The sequence below is a fragment of the Myripristis murdjan genome, chromosome 8, assembly GCF_902150065.1.
Source record: "Myripristis murdjan chromosome 8, fMyrMur1.1, whole genome shotgun sequence".
In the NCBI taxonomy this organism is placed as follows: domain Eukaryota; kingdom Metazoa; phylum Chordata; class Actinopteri; order Holocentriformes; family Holocentridae; genus Myripristis; species Myripristis murdjan.
The window spans coordinates 25,594,795-25,613,824 of record NC_043987.1 but is presented as its reverse complement, the minus strand read 5'-3'; the positions used below and the strand labels follow the sequence as shown (position 1 = coordinate 25,613,824).

General features: G+C 42.0%; 2 protein-coding genes across 2 annotated transcripts in view; one reads left to right on the top strand and one right to left on the bottom strand.

The window, feature by feature from the left end:
* Window positions 1–985: 985 nt before the first annotated feature.
* tmem98 (transmembrane protein 98) lies at window positions 986–11,639 on the top strand. The gene is made up of 7 exons (XM_030057035.1): window positions 986–1,076; window positions 3,512–3,747; window positions 5,397–5,528; window positions 6,090–6,123; window positions 6,213–6,328; window positions 6,457–6,516; window positions 8,769–11,639. The coding sequence occupies exons 2-7, from the start codon at window positions 3,617–3,619 to the stop codon at window positions 8,968–8,970; spliced, it is 675 nt and encodes a 224-aa protein (XP_029912895.1). The 5' UTR covers window positions 986–1,076; window positions 3,512–3,616; the 3' UTR covers window positions 8,971–11,639.
* The window catches only part of svilc (supervillin c), a 23,207-nt gene continuing 15,652 nt past the window's right edge, over window positions 11,476–19,030 (bottom strand). The window contains exons 19-30 of the mRNA XM_030057048.1: window positions 18,779–18,954; window positions 17,596–17,740; window positions 16,608–16,935; window positions 16,246–16,394; window positions 16,051–16,153; window positions 15,735–15,942; window positions 14,773–14,906; window positions 14,478–14,633; window positions 13,638–13,781; window positions 13,450–13,553; window positions 12,463–12,618; window positions 11,476–12,247 (exon numbers count right to left, since the gene is read on the bottom strand). Coding sequence (XP_029912908.1) covers window positions 12,158–12,247; window positions 12,463–12,618; window positions 13,450–13,553; window positions 13,638–13,781; window positions 14,478–14,633; window positions 14,773–14,906; window positions 15,735–15,942; window positions 16,051–16,153; window positions 16,246–16,394; window positions 16,608–16,935; window positions 17,596–17,740; window positions 18,779–18,954 — 1,893 coding nt within the window. The 3' untranslated portion in view covers window positions 11,476–12,157. The remainder of the gene's footprint in view (window positions 12,248–12,462; window positions 12,619–13,449; window positions 13,554–13,637; window positions 13,782–14,477; window positions 14,634–14,772; window positions 14,907–15,734; window positions 15,943–16,050; window positions 16,154–16,245; window positions 16,395–16,607; window positions 16,936–17,595; window positions 17,741–18,778; window positions 18,955–19,030) is intronic.

The window sequence follows — 19,030 nt, the reverse complement described above, 5'->3', positions numbered from 1 at the left end:
AGCCTAAGGCGCAGGAAAGGTGAAGGAATGCCATATTACCACTGTGAGGCAGATAACCTCACACAGCACATTTATCTCCCAGAGTAAAGCCACTGTGATGGGTTACCCCTCCACATTAGTTTTACACTCCTTTCAGGGCCACACCATCATACACTTGTGGCATTTATTTCATTTTTTTCAAGGTATTTTTAGAGATCTGAAGAAGATCCTGACCAAATCAAATGAAGCCCAAGTTGCATGGAAAGCCAGTGTATGGGATTCTTCTCGATGCCTTCAGTTCTTGTGGTATTAATGCCATTGCAATGTCTGGGAACTAAAGAATATTAACATAATTGTTTTTCTCATGGTTTCCATTTTAACATCACAACTTGCAAGGAATCACCTCTGAGCCTAAAGACATTAATTTATCATTGGAACATTCAAAAAATCTTAAAGCACCTAGATACATATTATATTATATTATTAATATATTATTAGATAAGAATGGCTGCTGTGGTTTTCCCCTCAAGAATAACATTTTTAATATCAGACATTACAAATTACTGTATAAAATAGGATAAAACACACTCAAAATGACTAGAGTAACAAACCATATTGTTTTACTTGACACCACCTTTTTTCCACTCGAGTGATAAAGTGATCTCCGGGATATAATGGGCAGCGTGCGCCACCTAGCGGCGTACCTCATGGCTTGTATCGTGTTAGAGTTGACACACCAAAGGTAGTTTTCCACAAAATCTATCATTAAGAACGTAGTGACCACGGCGCGCGCGCGCACAGAACCAGACTACCACGCGAAGCTGCGAGGCGCGGTGCCGAATTTTTCCCCGCGCGCACTTGTGGTAAGCTCAGGGGCGCGCGCACAACCGGGCTGGAAAGTTGAACAGGAGAGAAAGAAAAGTTGATCATCAGTCACTCTACCGACAGCTCGGCCGTTCACGTAATGGTGTGTTTTTTGTGCGCGTCCACGTTCCCGGTTTGGAGAGGTCGGTGCCGTCTCCGCGCGCCCGGTGGTGGAGGAAGAAAGTATTTTGTCACCTAACAGCAGCCCAACAAAAAAAGGACAAAATGTTTAGGTAAGTGACTGGAAATTGATCCATGTGTGGGTGTCTGTTTGCTTTCAGGTGTAAAGTAGAGTTTGGTTTAAATTGTAGCCTCGTGATATAATGTCTTATCGCTTATTTCGGCTGCCACGGGAGAGAAAATCCCCCCTTTTCCGCTTTCTTTTGGATTTTTAACGATTAAATAATTGTTGTTGTAATTGGAAAAGTTTGCCTTTACTTGTCAGTGTGCGTATGTGAAAGGTAAAAGTAATTGTTGAACATAGTAAAACTTATTTTTTCGTTTGTCTTTGTTTATTTTATTTTATTTTATTTTATTTTATTCCTAACTTATTGCGCTGCAACTCAACACTTTTGCACAGGGGTTCCCAAATATTTTAATATCAAAGGACCGGATTTAGAGGCTGAGACGCGCCAGATTTAGTGCGATCTAAGGCAGTTTTGTATATTCTTGGATGTAAAATTATGTATAACTGGACAACAGATCCATAATGGGAAATCTATAATCAAAAGAGACATTCCTATGCCCCTGTCTCACCGGATTACCTTCAGCAGAATGAAACAATAGTGCAATTGAGTTCCCTGTTTTGCTGGGGACCCACTGAAACGTCATCCAGGACCCCTGCAGGTCCTAGGACCCCACCTTGGGAATCGTTGCTTTTCTGTGCCCATAACTGTGTCTGGTAGTGCTCAGCCTCCCTAGTTGGAACATAAAGTATGTTTTAGTTATGCAAGGCTTGGATGCAGGCCTGATAACATCACATTTTTAGAAATAATGACTCAAGGTGAGCTATTTTGGTACAAAGGATGAACTCAACAAAACGGGTCATTTTGGGCAACACTAATTTTGATGCTTGGTTTCGGTGCATCTATTTGGTCCTTTGTACAAGCGTCCCGATTATTTTGCTGGAGTAAAAGTACAGTTGTTAAATTTGGATTAAAAATGACCGCAATTTTTTTTTTTTTTTTTTTTTTTTTTTTACTTGCGCAAAATAAAATACATCATTTTGAGTGCAAGGATGAACAATTTGGATTGCTATTATTACCAATGAGAAAAACTGTTTGGTCTACATACACTAAAAAGGATGCTGGTCAAATAGTTTCAAGCTGTGAACAGTCAGTATAGTCTGTTGAGGTTACTTTATTGTGTAGCCTAGAATCCAATTCCTTCCCGTCACCTTTACATTACCCTGGCAGATGTTTTATATGCCTTTCAATTCCACAGTGGGCTTTCAAGAGACCAGCAGCCTGTGACAAGAAAAGAAGTCAGTAAAGCTCTCGGCTGGGAGAGAGACAGGAGAGAGCCCTGTATGATACGGCCAGTGTAACACAAATTAATCTGATTAAAGAATTACGGCATTCCAAGGCAGAGTCTCACATAATCATCCAGGCAAAAATGTTGGTTTACAATGTTGTAATATTGTAATTCAGTTGCCTGTGGTAACTGTGCTCAAAGAGCAGCGTAAAAATCGTGTCTCTGCTGTATAAATGCCATGCCTAATTACGAAACTATTATGCTCTATCCAGGGAGCTCTTTTTGTTATCTACTAATGGCTTCCCTCTGGAGAATTTGTAATGTCACACATGCACACACACACACACACACACACACACTCACCCACACACAACAAGGGCACTTAGGTGGGGCAGGGCTCGTTAATGAATGACTAGACCGGGCAGAGGGCAGGTAGTCCTGATTTATACATCTGGACAGAAGCTCCTCGTGGGAAAATCACACCTAAAGTTCGCTGCTGTTCGTCCAGAAATGCTTAAACCTGGACCGAAAACATCCAGATGGTAAGAGGTCAAAGTTCATAAGAGGTCGTTTGTGTTTTTTGGGATGGGTTTAGAGAGCTTATTTGGCTCATTTCGCTTTGCTTTTGTGTGATGTGTGTTTCGTCATGGAGCAGCTCATCAAAGTGCGCCAAAGCGAGATATCTTCACACGGATATGGAAATGCTGGTATTTAAAGTAGCAGCTGCAGCAGCCTTTGTTTAACTGCTGTTGCTTTGCTGGATTTGCGGCTGGTTGCCAAAGCTGTATGGAATTAATGTAATTTTTTGGTGTTGAACGTGTTTGCCCTGGTTTAAAAATGGGACTATACTGTAGGCCTGTATTTCAAAAGCTGATCTGGTTCTCACAGTAGGCCAAGCCTCTTTGTAGGAAACACATTATCCTAATAATACTGCTGCAGTATATGAAACACAAACAAAGGGCATGTTCACTCCGATAAAAATCTGAGTGTTGTGTGCATTGTGGGTGTGCCGCATTTAGAAACTGTGTAAATGCTCACGGTGCTCGTTCTCCACTCCACTTCAGCAGGAACCGACACGCGAACTGTATCACCAATCAGAAATCTGTTGAACTGTGCTCTTAGTGTCTCCCTTCTCTGATTTGATCCTAGATCCAATCAAACTGAAACTACCAAGTAAGTACTCTCCTCCCAACAGATGAGAGCCCATCCATAATCAAGCTCCGACAATCAGCCAACCCTGATTGGACTCTTTCCTCTCGTCGAGTTGCTGTCTGCAGCCGCTGCAGGAGCCGGAGTCGCCATGGAGACAGTGGTGATTGTGGCCATCGGGGTGTTGGCCACCATTTTCCTGGCTTCCTTCATTGCCCTGGTGATGGTGTGCAGGCACCGCTACTGCCACCCTCATGACCTGCTGCATCACTTCGACTCCAAGTCAGCATCATGATCAATACAAGTAGTCAATACAAATACTGGATTGGAAGCTCTGTTCTGAAAACATGTCATCAGCTAGTCTCTAAATTATCTGAAAGTCTTACATGATTGAAATTTAACGTCTTAAAATGTATTGATATATCTTAAGTATGGTTACATGAGGCCTTAATGTTTTGTTTTGTTTTTTTTACAATGCAATGAGAAGTTTCTTTGTACTTCTTGTATAGTTCTAAATTGTTAAAAGTTAATACCAGGAGGCTCAAGAGAGACCTCAAAAAACTTAAATTTAGATTTGTGAGCTGTAGAATAATCTTTACATACAGATAGGTCCATAAGTGTTTGGACAGTGACACAATATTTATAAATTTGTCCTTGTACACCACCACTGTGGATTTGAAATGGAGTGATCAAGATGTGATTGAAACGCAGACTTTCAGCTTTAACTTAAGGGGTTGAGCAAAAATATGACATTAACTGTTTAGGAATTACAGCCAGTTTTATACATTGTCACCTCATTTTCAATGGCTCAAAAGTAATTGGACAAACTATACATGACATACATAACTACAATTATAAGGATTATATTCAATATTTGAAGGAACTCCTTTGTAGTCTAGAACTGACTGAAGTCTGGAAGTCATGGACAACATCACCAAATTCTGAGTTTCCACTCTTGAGATGCTCCGCCAAGCCTTTACTGCAGCTCCTTCAGCTGCTGCTTGTTTGTGGGTCTTTCTGCCTTCAGTTTGGTCTTCAGCAGGTGAAAAGCAGCTCAGCTGGGTTGAGGTCTGAGACTTGGCCATTGAAGAATATTCCACTTCTTTGCTTTCAGTAACTCTTGAGTTGAGTCTAATCTGGCCTTCCTGTTCCTGAGTGACACCAGAGGTTTGCACCTTGTTGTATACCCTCTGTATTTATTTTCTTACAAATGTCTCTTGACTGTAGATTTGGGCAGTGATACTCCTACCTCCTCCAGAGTGTTTTTGACTTCCCTAGACATTGTGAATGGGTTTTTCTTTACCAAGGAAAGAATTCATCCACTTTAGATGTCTTCTGTGGTCCTCCAGGTCTTTTGGTGTTGCTGAGCTTACCAGTGCATTCCCTCTTTTTCATCAAACCATTGATTTGGCTACTCGTAAAATTGTTGCTATCTGTCTGATAGATTTTTTTTTTGCTTTTTGAGCCTAATGATGGCCACCCTCACCTGCACAGACACTTCTTTGGATTGCATGTTGAGGGTTCTGATAAACAGCTACCAAATGCAAATGCAAACACTTTGAATGAACTCCAGAACGTTTATTTTCTTAATTTTTCATGGAATAACGAGGGAAAAGACCACACCTGGCCATGAAACTGCTTTTTAGTCAAGTGTCCAATTACTTTTGAGCCTCTGACAAAAGCTTAAAGTCTGCACTTCAATCACTCGATCACTCCATTTCAATTCCACTGTGGTGGAGTACAAGGACAAAATTATGCATATTGTGTCATTATTCAAATAATTATGGACCTAATTACATAGAAGTTACTACTTCCAAATATCATTTTTTTCATGTGTTGTCAATCAGTGCATATGTTATCAAGCTCAGGTCTAGACCACAAGTGTCTTGATGCACCTTTCCACCTCCTTCTATGGCTCCTCTCTCCCACAGACCCACGGTGGATCTGATTGGAGCGATGGAGACCCAGAGTGAGCCGTCAGAGCTGGAGCTGGATGATGTGGTCATCACCAACCCTCACATCGAGGCCATCCTGGAGAACGAGGACTGGATAGAAGATGCCTCGTATGTCTCCACATTGGCCAATAGATCTGAACACCCTGAATGCTGTTGTTCTTTGATACCTAACCTTAATCTTCCTCCTCGTCATTGTTACTTCACCATAAAGTAAAAATCCAGTTACTAGTTACATTTCTCCAAGAGTTAGGGCTGAATAGTTAATCAAAATATTAATTGCAATATAGCTAAGTGCAAATTCCAAATCACGGGAGCCTTAATTTTTCAATGAATGTAAAATATGTGCCAAAATACCATTATAAATGAGGTATTATGGTACAAACTATGTTCCCCAGATGTAAGAAAACATATTTGTTTGGTACAGATTCCAACAAATAACATATAACTTTAATAGTTTTTTTCAGTGAAAATGAAAAACACTATTCAAAAATGACCATTCCCACTATAATTGTGAATCATACTCACTCACAATAACAAAATAATTACAGTATGATTTTTTGGTGTTTTGAGCCCAAATAAGAGTGTTTTGTTGTTACTGCTGCAATAGCTAATAGCAAAAATGTCCGTGTCATAGATCCAAAGTAATTTTGTGTGTTTTTTCTCCAAAAGGGGTTTGGTGTCTCACTGCATCTCCATCCTGAAGGTAAGAAGCTACTACTTATTTGCTCTTTTTCCATTTTTCCTTTTTGTCAGTGACTTGACTCATGTTTACATACTTTTGTCTATATGGAGATCTGCCACACCTTGACTGAAAAGTTGGTTGCCATGACAATGGGCTCAGGGGCGAAGGTCAAAGCACCAGCCAGCCTCAGCGACATTATCACTGTGGCCAAACGCATCAGCCCGAGGTAAAAATACACATACAGCCAGTATGAGTCACATTATCTGCTGTAAAAACATCATAATGGATTATTATTGCAATACTGACAGAAACTATCCCAGCTCCTAACGTGGCCTCCTGCCTCTTGTATTGCAGGGTTGACGATGTGGTCAGATCTATGTACCCTCCTCTGGATCCCATCCTCCTGGACGCCAGGTAAACACATCTGCTTTTCCATTATTTAAAGGGCCTTTTTATATGACTGTAGATGAGTTAATGCAAAGACATATTGCTCTGTGAATTAATGAAGCGTTTTAAGAAGCTGTCAAGGAGCAACCGGCTCGACTTGAGTTATTCGCAGTTTAACAACTCGTGAGATATGGAGAGACATAGTGGAGGAAATGGTCAAGTCTCTCAGCAGAATGCAGCTGTGTGTAAAATCTCATAACTGCAGTATTGGTGTTTTTTATGCAATAATTTATGTGCTGAGGTGGCTTCATGGCCTCTGAGCCCACAAAACCCATTGAAGACCATGAATGTATGTGTTTTGCAGAATCACATTTCTTAATCTTAGAAAAGCTGTCTTTTTGGAAATGAGTACTTTTCATTCAGCAGCAACAGTCTTTTCTGGACTATGGGCTACCCTCTGTGCTGAGAAAAACTCAGGAGAGACACAGCAGCTAATTGTATTGACACACTTTAGAATAGAAAATATACTGTAAAACTCCTAAAGCCTCTCAAATGTATCTGTTTCTTGTTTCTTGTTTGCAAAGGCAAATTCATCTGTATAGCACATTTCATACACAATGCAATTCAAAGTGCTTTACATAAGAGTGCAAGAAGCATTAAAACAGAAATTAAAAACACAAAATGTAAAAACAACACAAGGCATCAAAACAGGAATTAAAACAATATGTAAAAATAATGCAAACAAATGGAATAGTTGAAACAAGAGAATAAAAGTTACAGTGCAGTATAAGATATTGATCCAAGCCTTAAATGTGATTTAATAAAAGGCAGTAGCAAATAGGAAAGTCTTCAGTCTTGATTTGAAAGAGCTGAGAGTTGGAGCAGATCCAGTTTTCTGGGAGTTTGTTCCAGGTATGAGGAGCATAAAAACTAAAAGCTGCTTCTCCATGTTTAGTTTCGACTCTGGGGACAGAAAGCAGACCCGTCCCAGACGACCTGAGAGGTCTGGATGGTTTATAATGTAGCAGCAGATCAGAAATGTATTTTGGCCCAAAACCATTCAGTGCTTTATAAACACCTGTAAAGACCTGTTACAGTACTCCAGTCTACTGAAAATAAATGGACTAGTTTTTCCAGATCTCGCTGAGACATAAGTCCTTTAATTCTTGATATATTTTTCAGGTGACAGTAGGCAGACTTTGTGATTGTCTTAATGTGGCTGTTCAAAGTCAGGTCTGAGTCCATGATTACGCGCAGATTCCTGGCTTGGTTTGTGGTTTTTAACATTACTGATTGAAGTTGAGCGCTGACTTTTAATGATTCTTCTTTGGCTCCAAAAACAATTCACTTCAGTTTTGTCTTTGATTAATTGCAGAAAATTCTGACACATCCAGTTGTTGATTTGTTCAATGCACTTACTGAGTGCTTGTATGGGATTGTCGTCCCCTGGTGATATGGTTATGTAGATTTGTGCATCGTCTGCATAACTGTGGTAACATATTTTGTTGTTTCTATGTGTTTTACGTATTACACACATTTACCAGTGGTCAGGAACCTGTGGCTCACCAGCTACTTCTAGCTCTTTGCCAAAAGTCATGGGGCTTTGAACAGAATCTGCAAAATAAAATAAACAGCAAAATTCAAAATTACAACTAAGGGTCTGTCTCTCACTCGCGTTTTCTCTCAAATAGTCTGCTAACAGCTGTGAAGCTTCGGGCGATGTAACCTAATTTAACCCGCACTTTGAGACTTTTTACAGTTTTTTCCCCGTGTACCTGCTCTGTGTAAACTCGCCCAGAAAACACAGTGCACATCCTAGGAGGAAGAACAAACATTTTGCAAATGTTTTGAATCACCTTGAGAGGGTCTTCGTCTTACAGGCATACCAGTGCATAAAAAATTAGATTGATAGACCCAGGAGTTTCAGAGATTAGCCACAGGCAGCCACACACCCTCAGACAGACACATACACACACATGACCAAACACAATATCGCCTCCAGTCTGCCACAAAACTGGGATTAGTGACCAAATATGAGGATGTTTAATGAGCAGCACATTTCACTTCCAGCTCTATGAGGCTCATAAAAGATCCTCTTTAGTATCTTAAGTGTGCAGTCACTGTTCTCACAGTTTTGTGGTTTATTTTTCTTGATTTATATCAGCTTGTGTGCCGACCAGCACCTTAAAATCCATGTGCATATGTGGGCATAGCGTTTTCCTTACAGTATGTGAAGATATTTTCATCTAAATGTTGTTTACCATCCCCTCTCTCCCCAGGGCCACTGCGCTCCTCCTCTCAGTCAGTCACCTCGTTTTGGTCACCCGCAATGCCTGTCACATGTCAGGCAGTATGGACTGGATCGACCAGTCGCTCCACGCGGCTGAAGATCACATGGTGGTTCTCCGGGAGGCGGCGCTGGCTTCTGAACCAGAACGAAACATACCTGGAGCGGACACACAACGAGAACAGGCCATCTAGAGCGCACTCACCCCAAAAACACCAGGACGGCATAAATATTTGCCTAATTTGCTGTATATCCTCAAGCTGCCACTCCTGTAAATTCTGTACTCAGCTGATATTCATCGAGCACATACTCTGTCAGACGGCGTTGAATAGCCATAGTTTCCCAAACACAGTTTCCAGTCCAAATTCATGATACTTCCAATCAGTCCTCCAAAAGGCTGGGTAGATGGGAGTTAGGAAACTTGGCTCTGTCATTCGTTTTTGCTGTGTGTTTAAGAAAAGACAGTATAAAATAGTTTTCTTTTCATACTTGCCCTCCTTGGCAAGGAGTGCCGCAGCTTATCTTGTACACACGTTCCCACCAGCTCTTCATTGTAAGAAAAAAAAAAAAAAGCATTTCACATTTGCTGTCGCTGCATAGTTGGCTGAAGCTCATGTTACACTTACGTATACCGGTGGCTGTTGTACATAACCAGTGCTCTCTCTCTCTCTCTCTCTCTTTTTTTTTTTTTTGCTTTTTTTTCTAAAGTTTGTCTGCTGTTTGAGGTGTAGCTGTGGTTCACTGGCCTCTTGATACTCCTTCCCGTGCACCCCATCACTCAGAGGTGGGCCCAAATCCAATCTCATCAGGGCTGCTCAGTCACATGGAGGCTTAGTCAGCTTAATCCATGCTGGGGAAAATAACACCCAGTTACCCAGCACCAAAAGGGCTCCAACTCAGTGGACGGACAGGAGAACCTGACTTATTTACAGCTTTTGGTGTTAGCCACCGAAAGGAAAGTCCACCCTCAGATATTCAGTGCATTTTAGGAGTTTTGTAATGAAGTGTTGCAGTTTACTTGTTTGTTGTATCCGCCTCCCTCCAATAAGTCTTTTCTACTTCTTGTTCTACCTCCGGTGAAATTGTGACTTCAGAGGAGGAATTTGCAAAACTCAATCAAAATGAGTCTCACCTGTGCAACACACGTAAGAACGCCCCCTCCACTGATTTCAAACAGGCGAGTAATGCTGCATTTGCATCCTCATTGGATTCATGGGATGCTTCGGAAGCTACTACATCCGGGTTTTTGCAAAGTTTAAAAAATCCAGTTGAATTCATGTGCTTTGGAAGTCAGAAGCAGGAATGCTTAAGCCTAAAAGTGTGGGTTTTACACACACACACAAAAAAAAGCCAATGTCAAATTTATTATCTTTTACAGAAAAACTGCTCTGGGCAGCCACTTTGAAACATCCCACCTGGGGCAATTTGTGCCACATCTAGAATTTCAATTTAGCCAAATTGATTATACAACTTTGAAGAGGCATTCATATGCACCTCTTGCTTGGAAACTGGAATATTCAGTAAAATCAACACCTCATAAAATGGGAGTAAGAGCTAATTAGAGGCACTTGACAAAACCAACTCATGTCCTCATTAAGCTGCTGCACATGTGAGACATGACATTTTTCAGGTGAACTGTTTGAAGAGGAGGCTTGAAAATAACTGAGATCATGAGGTCAGCGGAGGAAGAGGGTTTTTTTTTGTGTGTTTTGTTTTTTTTTCAGTTGAAAAGAGTATGAGTCACATCCTCTTGTCTTGCAGCTGCATTGCATTCTGGTCTATCGAGGCTGCTGTCAGGGGAGAAATTAGCTTGCCTCTTACACAATGGATTTCTCTGTGTGTGTGATTGTTCAACATTGGAAAATCAGTCTAGACAGAAGCCCTTTCTCTCTGAGGGACTGAGTACAATCTGATGTTTACCATTGTAAGAGCTTGTTGAAATGTCCTGCTATTGAACTCCATTGTCACTGCCTTGGAAATGTCATGGTGTAGCATCACATCATCTGCATTTGCTGAGTTATGCGTAGGAATAAGCCAAATTACAGCACCAAATAACAAACTGGACCCAGGAATTCAAGGTACATCACCAACAGCGAGAAAAAGTAGTTTTCCTTGAAGAATTGTCCGTTGTTTTTCGAGGTGATTTGTGCCATCTTTGTGTATTTGTGTGGCAAAAGGATGTTTTTCGAGTGTGTTAAGTGAGGTGAAGCAGAATTAGCATGTTGTTCTGACCAGAGGGATGTTATTGGAGCATGCCTACCTGCCTCCCCATGCATAGCTAATACTGAACCCCCAAGGAGCCCTAATAAGGCATTACTCATGGCCAGGATGAACACATGGTCTCCGCACAGCCACAGAGCACATGGCACAACACTTTTGTACACACAAGCTGGCGGACAAATGAGCACAGTGATACATCACATGCAAGGCCGCACACACTACTGTAAAACACATAATTATCTCAGATGATGCTCTCAAACACACCGTAGACCTTACGCTGACAAATCAGGAAATCCTCTTGAAATGCAGCAGCCTTTTTTTTTTTTTTTTTTTTTTACTTTTCCATTTTGTTAATAGAAATTGAAATCGAGCACTAAGCAAAAACTGTTTATAGCTCTGGGCATGCAGAGATGTTTTGACGGACTAATATCGATTGAGGAGGAAACATTTAGAAAGTGGTTACCCTTTTATTTTTTTTCTTGTTTACATGGTTTATTGGAATTGATCTTTTTGTAAGCACTCCTTTGTTTTCCTATCCCTATCCCACAGTTTGTTACTGATGTCCCTCGTTTCCTCCTGCAGACCTTTTTTCTTTTTCCTTCCATTGATTTGTACAGATAAAATTAAGTTTCATAGGAAAATGTGTTACGCTGTCTGTGTTTTTGTTTTTGCTTTGCACAGTAGCTCCGAAGGAAATCCAAATCTGATAAGAAGCCCACACACTCGTAAAGTTTTCAAAAAGAGGAGAAAAGGGTAGAGGATAAGGATAGGGGTGGTAGCCCTTCTGTTTAAGGGGTTATATGCAGTCCTGGCTCTCTGAAACAATGAGAGCATTTGGCTGAGAACACGATAAGGCCTTAGTACACCATACTTAAATAAGACACACACGTACAACTTGAAAACAGCTACTATGAAAACACTGTACACAGCTGTTATCAATTGACAAGATAGTACCATCTTAAAAATAGAAAATACAAAAACAGTTTCTGCTCGGCCTAAGTCGACATAAATAAAAGTGAATTCCCTCCTCTTTTTGTTAGTTTTTGAACAGTTCTTTGTGCGGCGACACGGTGCTAACATCCCCCCGCCGTCGTCTTCGTCTCAGTGGAGGAGGTGATCTCTACCACAGTTTGTCAGTCAGCCTCCGCTTGTCCTCGCCGTCTAGCAAAGCAGCCCTTTGGTTTTCTTCAGATCAATTTGCTTCCAGCTCGGGAGGGAGTCGTATTCATCTCTCTTCATTTCCAAAATAGTCTGAAACATAATTGCAGTGATTTATACTTTTAAAAAAGGCTTCAAAGGTCATTCCATAAATAGAATGCAAATGTCCATGTTTTGCCAAAAGTTCCTCTGACAATTCATCATCCATTTATGTAAACATTATGAGGCTATTTATTTTCATTAGCAAAATCAGGTGAACGCTGCAGCCTGGTGGTTGAACGGTGTCATTGCACGCTGTTCCTCTGTACCTGGAAGTCTTGGTCTGACAGGTAGACCTCCAGCCGCTGAGGATCGACTCCTGCAGGCAGGGGCCTCTGCAGCAGCTCCTGCAGGGGGTACTGGGTCTTGTTGAGCTGGGCCAGGGCGTCCTGCACCAAGGTCAGCTTGACCCGCCCAGCATCCCCCTGACACACACACACACACGAGAGAGAGAGATAGCTCTGACTGACAACAATGACTAGGTATTGATGTGTGGAATACTAAATGGCAGATATTGATGTTCAGATCTGATGCAAGGACGGTGCTGATATCTTTAGACAGAGGTCACCAGTAGCTGACATTTTGTGCTGATATTCAATATCTCTCAATTTGGTCAAGCATTAATTGTTTGCCTTAGAATTGCCTTGGCCTACAAATCGCATCCTCCAGATGAAATAAAGCATGTGTCACAGATACAGGCCCCGGCAAAAATCACATTATCACCATTTTAATAGTTCTTTGGGAGAAAATGAAAATTATGGCACACAAATAAAATTGTGAATTATATTACAATTGCAATATCTGTCAAAAACTTATAGAGTTAGCAGCTCCTTCATCCAGGGTTAACAGATTCAATAGTAAAGGAAACTCTTGGACACGTTAAGCCTTTAAATGAAGAATCAAGTTATTAAATAATAAAAAAAATAGATGAAAAATAAATGAATGCATAAAATGTGCTGAGGTAAGTAAAGTGGCAGTTTTTTTGTAGCTATGGCCGGAGAGGAACCTTCTTCATCTTGGCAGGGGATAACACTGACTGGCCAATATCCAATATTTAACAGAAGTATAATAAAGTATATTAGGTGAATCTTACCCTAAGCATAAGCTTTAATTCTAAAGCTGCAAATCGCCACACAACTCTCATAATACTCTTCTCAGCCTCCGAAAGGACTATACTTCACCCCCATAAATTTACTGCTGGACCATGAAGAATCAGTTTAATCTCATAGAAATAAATCACCGCATGGCTCCTGTACCTGTGTGTTGGGTCTCTCCCAGCGGGGGAAGACATTAGTGAAGGTGAGGGGCTCAGATCCCTCAGAGATGAGGTAGGCCTGCGGTGGGCGTCTTGGGTTCATCTCTGGGAAACCAATTAACACCACATCATTATGAGTGCATAGCACATTTACAGCCGACACGTCCCTGTGCAGCAGCCTCCCCTCACCTGTGCAGTACTGGAGCACAGTCTGCATGGCACATCTCCTCTCATTATGCCAGTGGCTCCAGGCGGAAGCAGCGCTGTCTGCCTCCTCAGGCTGACCCCTCTGCCACAGGTAGACCTCCAGACGGTTATCCAGCAGGAACAGGGCTGGAAGACAAACACAGAGACACAGCTGTATAGGATGGGGGATAAATTGGACTATAGGGTAGAATTAGATCAGATTTGATTAGATTAGATGGAACGTTAATAAGGGAAATCGGGTTGTGGTAGAGGGAAATAATAGAATACAGTAAAGGAAAAAAGATATATGTATGAAAATACTGGAATGTATTAAGTTAACATATAAGACTGAAGGTTATGTACAGCATGTGAGCACAGTGTGCAAAAAACAGCAGTGGAGCATACAGACAGTCAGAATATGCTTGATATGAAAAGATACCAATAAAGGGAAACATACTGTGTGTACTCTGAAATACAAAAATACACAATAGGGAATTTTTTTTTTTAAAATAATTTCTAATCATTTACACAATGTATATACTGAATGTACAGAACACAGGCTAGCTAAATTTTTAAATCATTACAAACTTGCTTTCTACAGTGATTCTTTTATACTTAATTCTTTCTCCAGCCTATTATTGCTTCTTTACTTTATTGGCATTTTGTTTTTTTAAATAATATTTTAATTAATGCAAAAGGCTTAGGAAAGGTTATTATTATTACCACTGTGAAGGATCAAGAAGATGAGGAATTGAAAGCTTAGAGATGACTATAGAAATAGAAATAAAAGAGGTTTTGGTGCAAGAGGTAAATGCATGCCTGGAGAGTTGAGCCTCCCCTCACCTGGCTGCGGTACAGAGAACAGGCTCTCCTGGACGAAAGGCATTGGCATTACAAGCCCCGGCAGCCGGGCCGGACTCTGCAGCTCCTCGCCCTGGAAGCTCCCGGAGGAGGCGCTCAGGTGGAAGAGACGCGGTGTGAAGTTATACTTGCCTGGATCTGAGAGAGAGCATAAATGCAGCTTCTACCTATTCTTTCTTATTTTCGATGACTGTGGAAAGCTCATTTAAGACAAGTTTATGTCCGGTATGCTTGGGGATGTTGATGAGCAGAGCGGATGTGTTTTGCTGTTTTGTACCTTGCAGCATGCAGTCGTAGGCCTTCCTGTCCATCTGTCCCAGCGCCGTCCAGAAGTCTGCAGGCTCCGATCCTTCCTCTACAACCTGCACTGCAACAGGGCTGCTACTGCTGAGGCCCAGCTCTGGTGGGCACCTAACACACACACACACACAAACAAAAACACATACACACACACAACTTTACAACTTGAAACAGGATCCAAGACTTTGCAGTTTTAGTCAAGCAACAAAGCATTTGCGTTATGGTTTGATCAATACATCAGTTTGTTTATATGCTGGGCCAACAGTGGCTTTCAGTAGAAATCAGATACCAGGGGTTTATCAAGGACTTTAAACATCAACCTGGGGAAAGCAGTCTGTAAAACCTGTGCCTCATTCTGCCTTAAAGCCTCCTAAATAGATAATCCAAGACACGCTCAAAAAGATAGAGTTGAGGTGCTGCCTTAAGAATATAATGTAGAAAAAGAAGAAAATAACCTCAGGCTGTATAGACTTGTGTCATGTACGTGTTTTTATCTGATAAAATCAGGGCTGAAACATCATGAGTTTCCACTAAATAGTTAATTTTTCCACAGAGCAAGTTTTCTCTCCTGCTCTTAAAACTGCCTGACAGAATTTCAATAGTATGGATTGGGCTGAGGGTTTTAGTGTCCCATGATGGTTTAACTGCTGTTTCAGAGGTTTCTCCATCTGACAATCAAATTCTGAATTCCTGCAATTTTCTGGCATGTAAACGTTTAAATTTATAGATACTGAATTTCAGTTCTCAGGAGGTTTTACTCTTCAAAATTTCACACTGTTTGAAAGCATCTTCTGCAAGGGTGAGATCATAAAAATGCCCATGTCACTTGAACCGTATGTTATATATGTGTCGGTGTTAGAGCACTCACACGGCACTTGAATGCTGAAAACATCATTGGATACCACAGTACCAAAATCACATTCTGAACGAGGGGCTTACGTGTGAGTGAGGCGTTCCACCGCCCTCTTGCCGACCTCTCTGGAGCTGGCGTGGGCTTTGCAGCCGTGCCACAGGTAGAGCGCCCCCTGCTGGCTATTGAGCAGGATGACCGAGCCCCTGGAGCGCAGACCAGCACAGCAGCAGTCCACTTCCAAGAGAGAGCCCTCCTCTGGAAGCTCCCCCCGCACACAGAACAGACGCCACTCTGCTACAATAAACAATTTTAAACAATAAACAATCACATAGCTCGTCTTTGCAATGAAAAAAAAAAAAAAACAGAATAAGGGTTTGCAACCAAACAGAACAGGGAGCATACCTGCATTAGCGGAGGCTTCCTCTCGCCTGCCCTTGTGAATGACTAGGCCTCCCCGGAAAAGCTGCAGGAAACAGGGGGGTTCCTTTCCCTGAGGGACCACCACCTGGAATGATGGAAGGGGCTTTGATAAATACACAGCGCTGTCTTGGATTCTGTGATTCAGCCTTTTATCCGTGTTGAATACGCTGCACTTGCCTGTGTTTCTTCCTGGTTGTTGCAGCCGATGGACAGGAAAGCAGCAGTGTCCCGCCCGCTGACGGTGGAGTGGCGGCCCCGCCACAGGAAGAAGGCGGTCTTCTGTTGTCTGGGACCCCCGTCCTGATCATCTGGGCTGTTCATGTTACCTATAGGGACAGGATCAATCATTAGACTGCATGAAGAAGAAAATATTGACATTAATATGAGCTGATGCTCTTATCTGGAGCCTCTTATACTGAGAAAAACTGCAACAGAATTACATCACCAAAAATTAAAAACAACTAAAAGAGAGAGGCTTTTCCCATAACTCTTTCTTGTATATATATATGTGTGTGTGCATGTGTGTGCAAGTGACTCACCGACAGTGTTGATGCTGTATGTCCAGCGGATGACGTAGGAATCTCCCTCATGGAGCTGCCCGGTGCTCTCCACGGGGACCTCACTGTCATCAAACTCCTGGACGTGCCAGGTATCCACGGCAACCGAGTTCAGCTCCATCTGAAGGCCGTCGTCCAGTGTGACAACCCCGTGACCCCTTTGGACATCGACCCCACCCAGCACGCTATGGACCGCGTTGTCCCCTGCCAGCCCCTGGCCCGACACCAGAGCCTTGGCATCACAGGGACTCAGACAGTCAGGCTGTGTGGACTCAGACTGGGAGGAGTGGGAGGACTGGGAGGGGACCGGCTGTGGGAGGATGAACAACACAGGGAGAAAGATCATTACAGTCAACCCCCTGAGGTCTCAAATTTCCCCTTAAGTAGCTTCAGAGCGAGAAAAAAACATTATTTCCATATTGCACGACATGTCACACACATATTCTGTATCTACTGGTTACAGCGCCTCATTGACTGCATTGTTTTATCGCTGCACAATTACATCAAATTGAAAAACATCTAGATATACATATTTCCCTGTTATTCAGCAGGACATATTTCATATCTTTCGACTATGCAGCATGCATTTGCAAAGACAAACCCAGTGATGGGACCAGAGAGACCAGAAGAGGTTAAAGGGACATTAAGGGGCACTCATCTAAGATATTTATTGACCTCTACTGGCCATTAGTAGGAACTGCAACAACGCAGATAGACCTTGCCCTTGTCTGGAAACTGTTGAAACCGCAGCAGTAAGGTGCATGTGAGGTAATAAGCATTGAAATGTACATCTTATCTATAAGGAGGGTTCATTCTGAGGTGAGTTTGTGTACTTTACATACAAACATTGCATTTTGTGTTTTAAGGAAGGAGTTTTCAAATTGAAACTATTGTGAAAACAGGGCCAAAAAAAACCCTAGCATCACATGTGTTACAGCATGACTGTGAATCATCGATTTGCGAAACGAACCTGTGTCTTGTGCTCCACTGGGGCAGCTTCCTCTTTGCCTCCAGTGCTGCCTGTCCAGTCCAGGAACTTCTCTCGGAAGAGAGCTGTCTCGCTGTGCTCTGAGAGGCAGCCGAACAGCGCCCAGCTTGGACGCCCTTCTCCCCGCCTGAGGATAGAAGATACGTGAACAAACACCGCGAAGCAAAAATAGAGTCTGAGCACAGAGAGCTGGAGCCAACATGTGTCCATTTGTTTGAACCCCTGTGCAGTTTTTTTTAAGCATCCTGTTCTTCAGCCATGAACCCAGGCTTGTTTAACCTTATATGGAAGACCCATTTATGCCAGAATAGGTATGATCAAAATGTGCTTTTTTGATTCAAACATTAAGGATTACTCCTTGATGAAACAAAATAATAAATGCCAATTAGAAGCTCTGAATTTTGAGCTTCACTTCACTACAGCATTAATTTATGTGCCCACAAGTCATGCAAGTGTATGAATTCAGAGATCAAAACTTATAATATGTGCATTTTTTTTTAATGATTTCTGTTATTACACATACAGTGTATCATGGGGCTGCAGTGTGTTTTGCATGTGCCCATGGCCATCTACTGGATTGCAGAGTGGAGAGTGGACTTACAGAGTTTAATGATGGCTTACGGTGGTTTGCCGTGGTCGCATTGTGAGTACTAGGGCATCACAGTTGTGAACTACCGTGCAAGTCTTGTGGATTTCTAGCAAGCATCACCTTTCACCTTCCAACTGCATGGTAGCATTTCACTGGGTGGTGTGGTGTGGACTTACTGCAGTGTACTTTGGGTTTACAGCACGTAGTGTGGGCTGAAACAGTATTCTGGGATTTTATTTCATGTCCTGTGGACTTAAAGCTGTATGCTGGGTTTTTACCAGGTATAGTGGGGAATAACAGCCATATGCTTTGGTTTTATTATTGATCTACAGTAATATTCAGTGGTCTCGATGTGTGGATTGGGTACTTGAAGCTGTAAGCTGTCATTTTATTACATGCAGTGCAAATTCACAGCTATATTGTGGGGTTACTGTGTCTATAATATGGATTTAGGTGTGTATTCTGGGGTCATTATGTCTGTAATGTGGACTTAAGTCTTTATTCATAGGTTTTAGTGCCTGTAATGTGGATTTAAATATGTATTCTGGGGTCATTATGTCTGTAATGTGGACTTACAGCTGTATGCTGGGGTTACAGTGCGTGAGATCCAGCGGGTTGACTCTACAGTTGCTGTAGTCATAAGCTCCCACCCACACTTGCTGAGCCAACTGGAGAGCAACCTTCCTGCTGCTGGGGGAAACATCCTTTCCATGCCACAGATACACCTCACTGCCAAAGTCAAACACCAGAGCCTAGAGACACACACACACGTGCACACACAATGAAAATACTGAGAGACAGTCAGCCATTAAAGCTGACTTGAATCAT

What these genes read in the sequence shown, in the direction of transcription:
- tmem98 (XM_030057035.1), top strand. Translation starts at nt 3,617, where the DNA reads ATGGAGACAGTGGTGATTGTGGCCATCGGGGTGTTGGCCACCATTTTC. An exon ending in CTGCATCACTTCGACTCCAA is followed by an intron (nt 3,748 to 5,396) that starts GTCAGCATCATG and finishes TCTCTCCCACAG; the next exon opens with ACCCACGGTGGATCTGATTG. An exon ending in CCCATCCTCCTGGACGCCAG is followed by an intron (nt 6,517 to 8,768) that starts GTAAACACATCT and finishes CTCTCTCCCCAG; the next exon opens with GGCCACTGCGCTCCTCCTCT.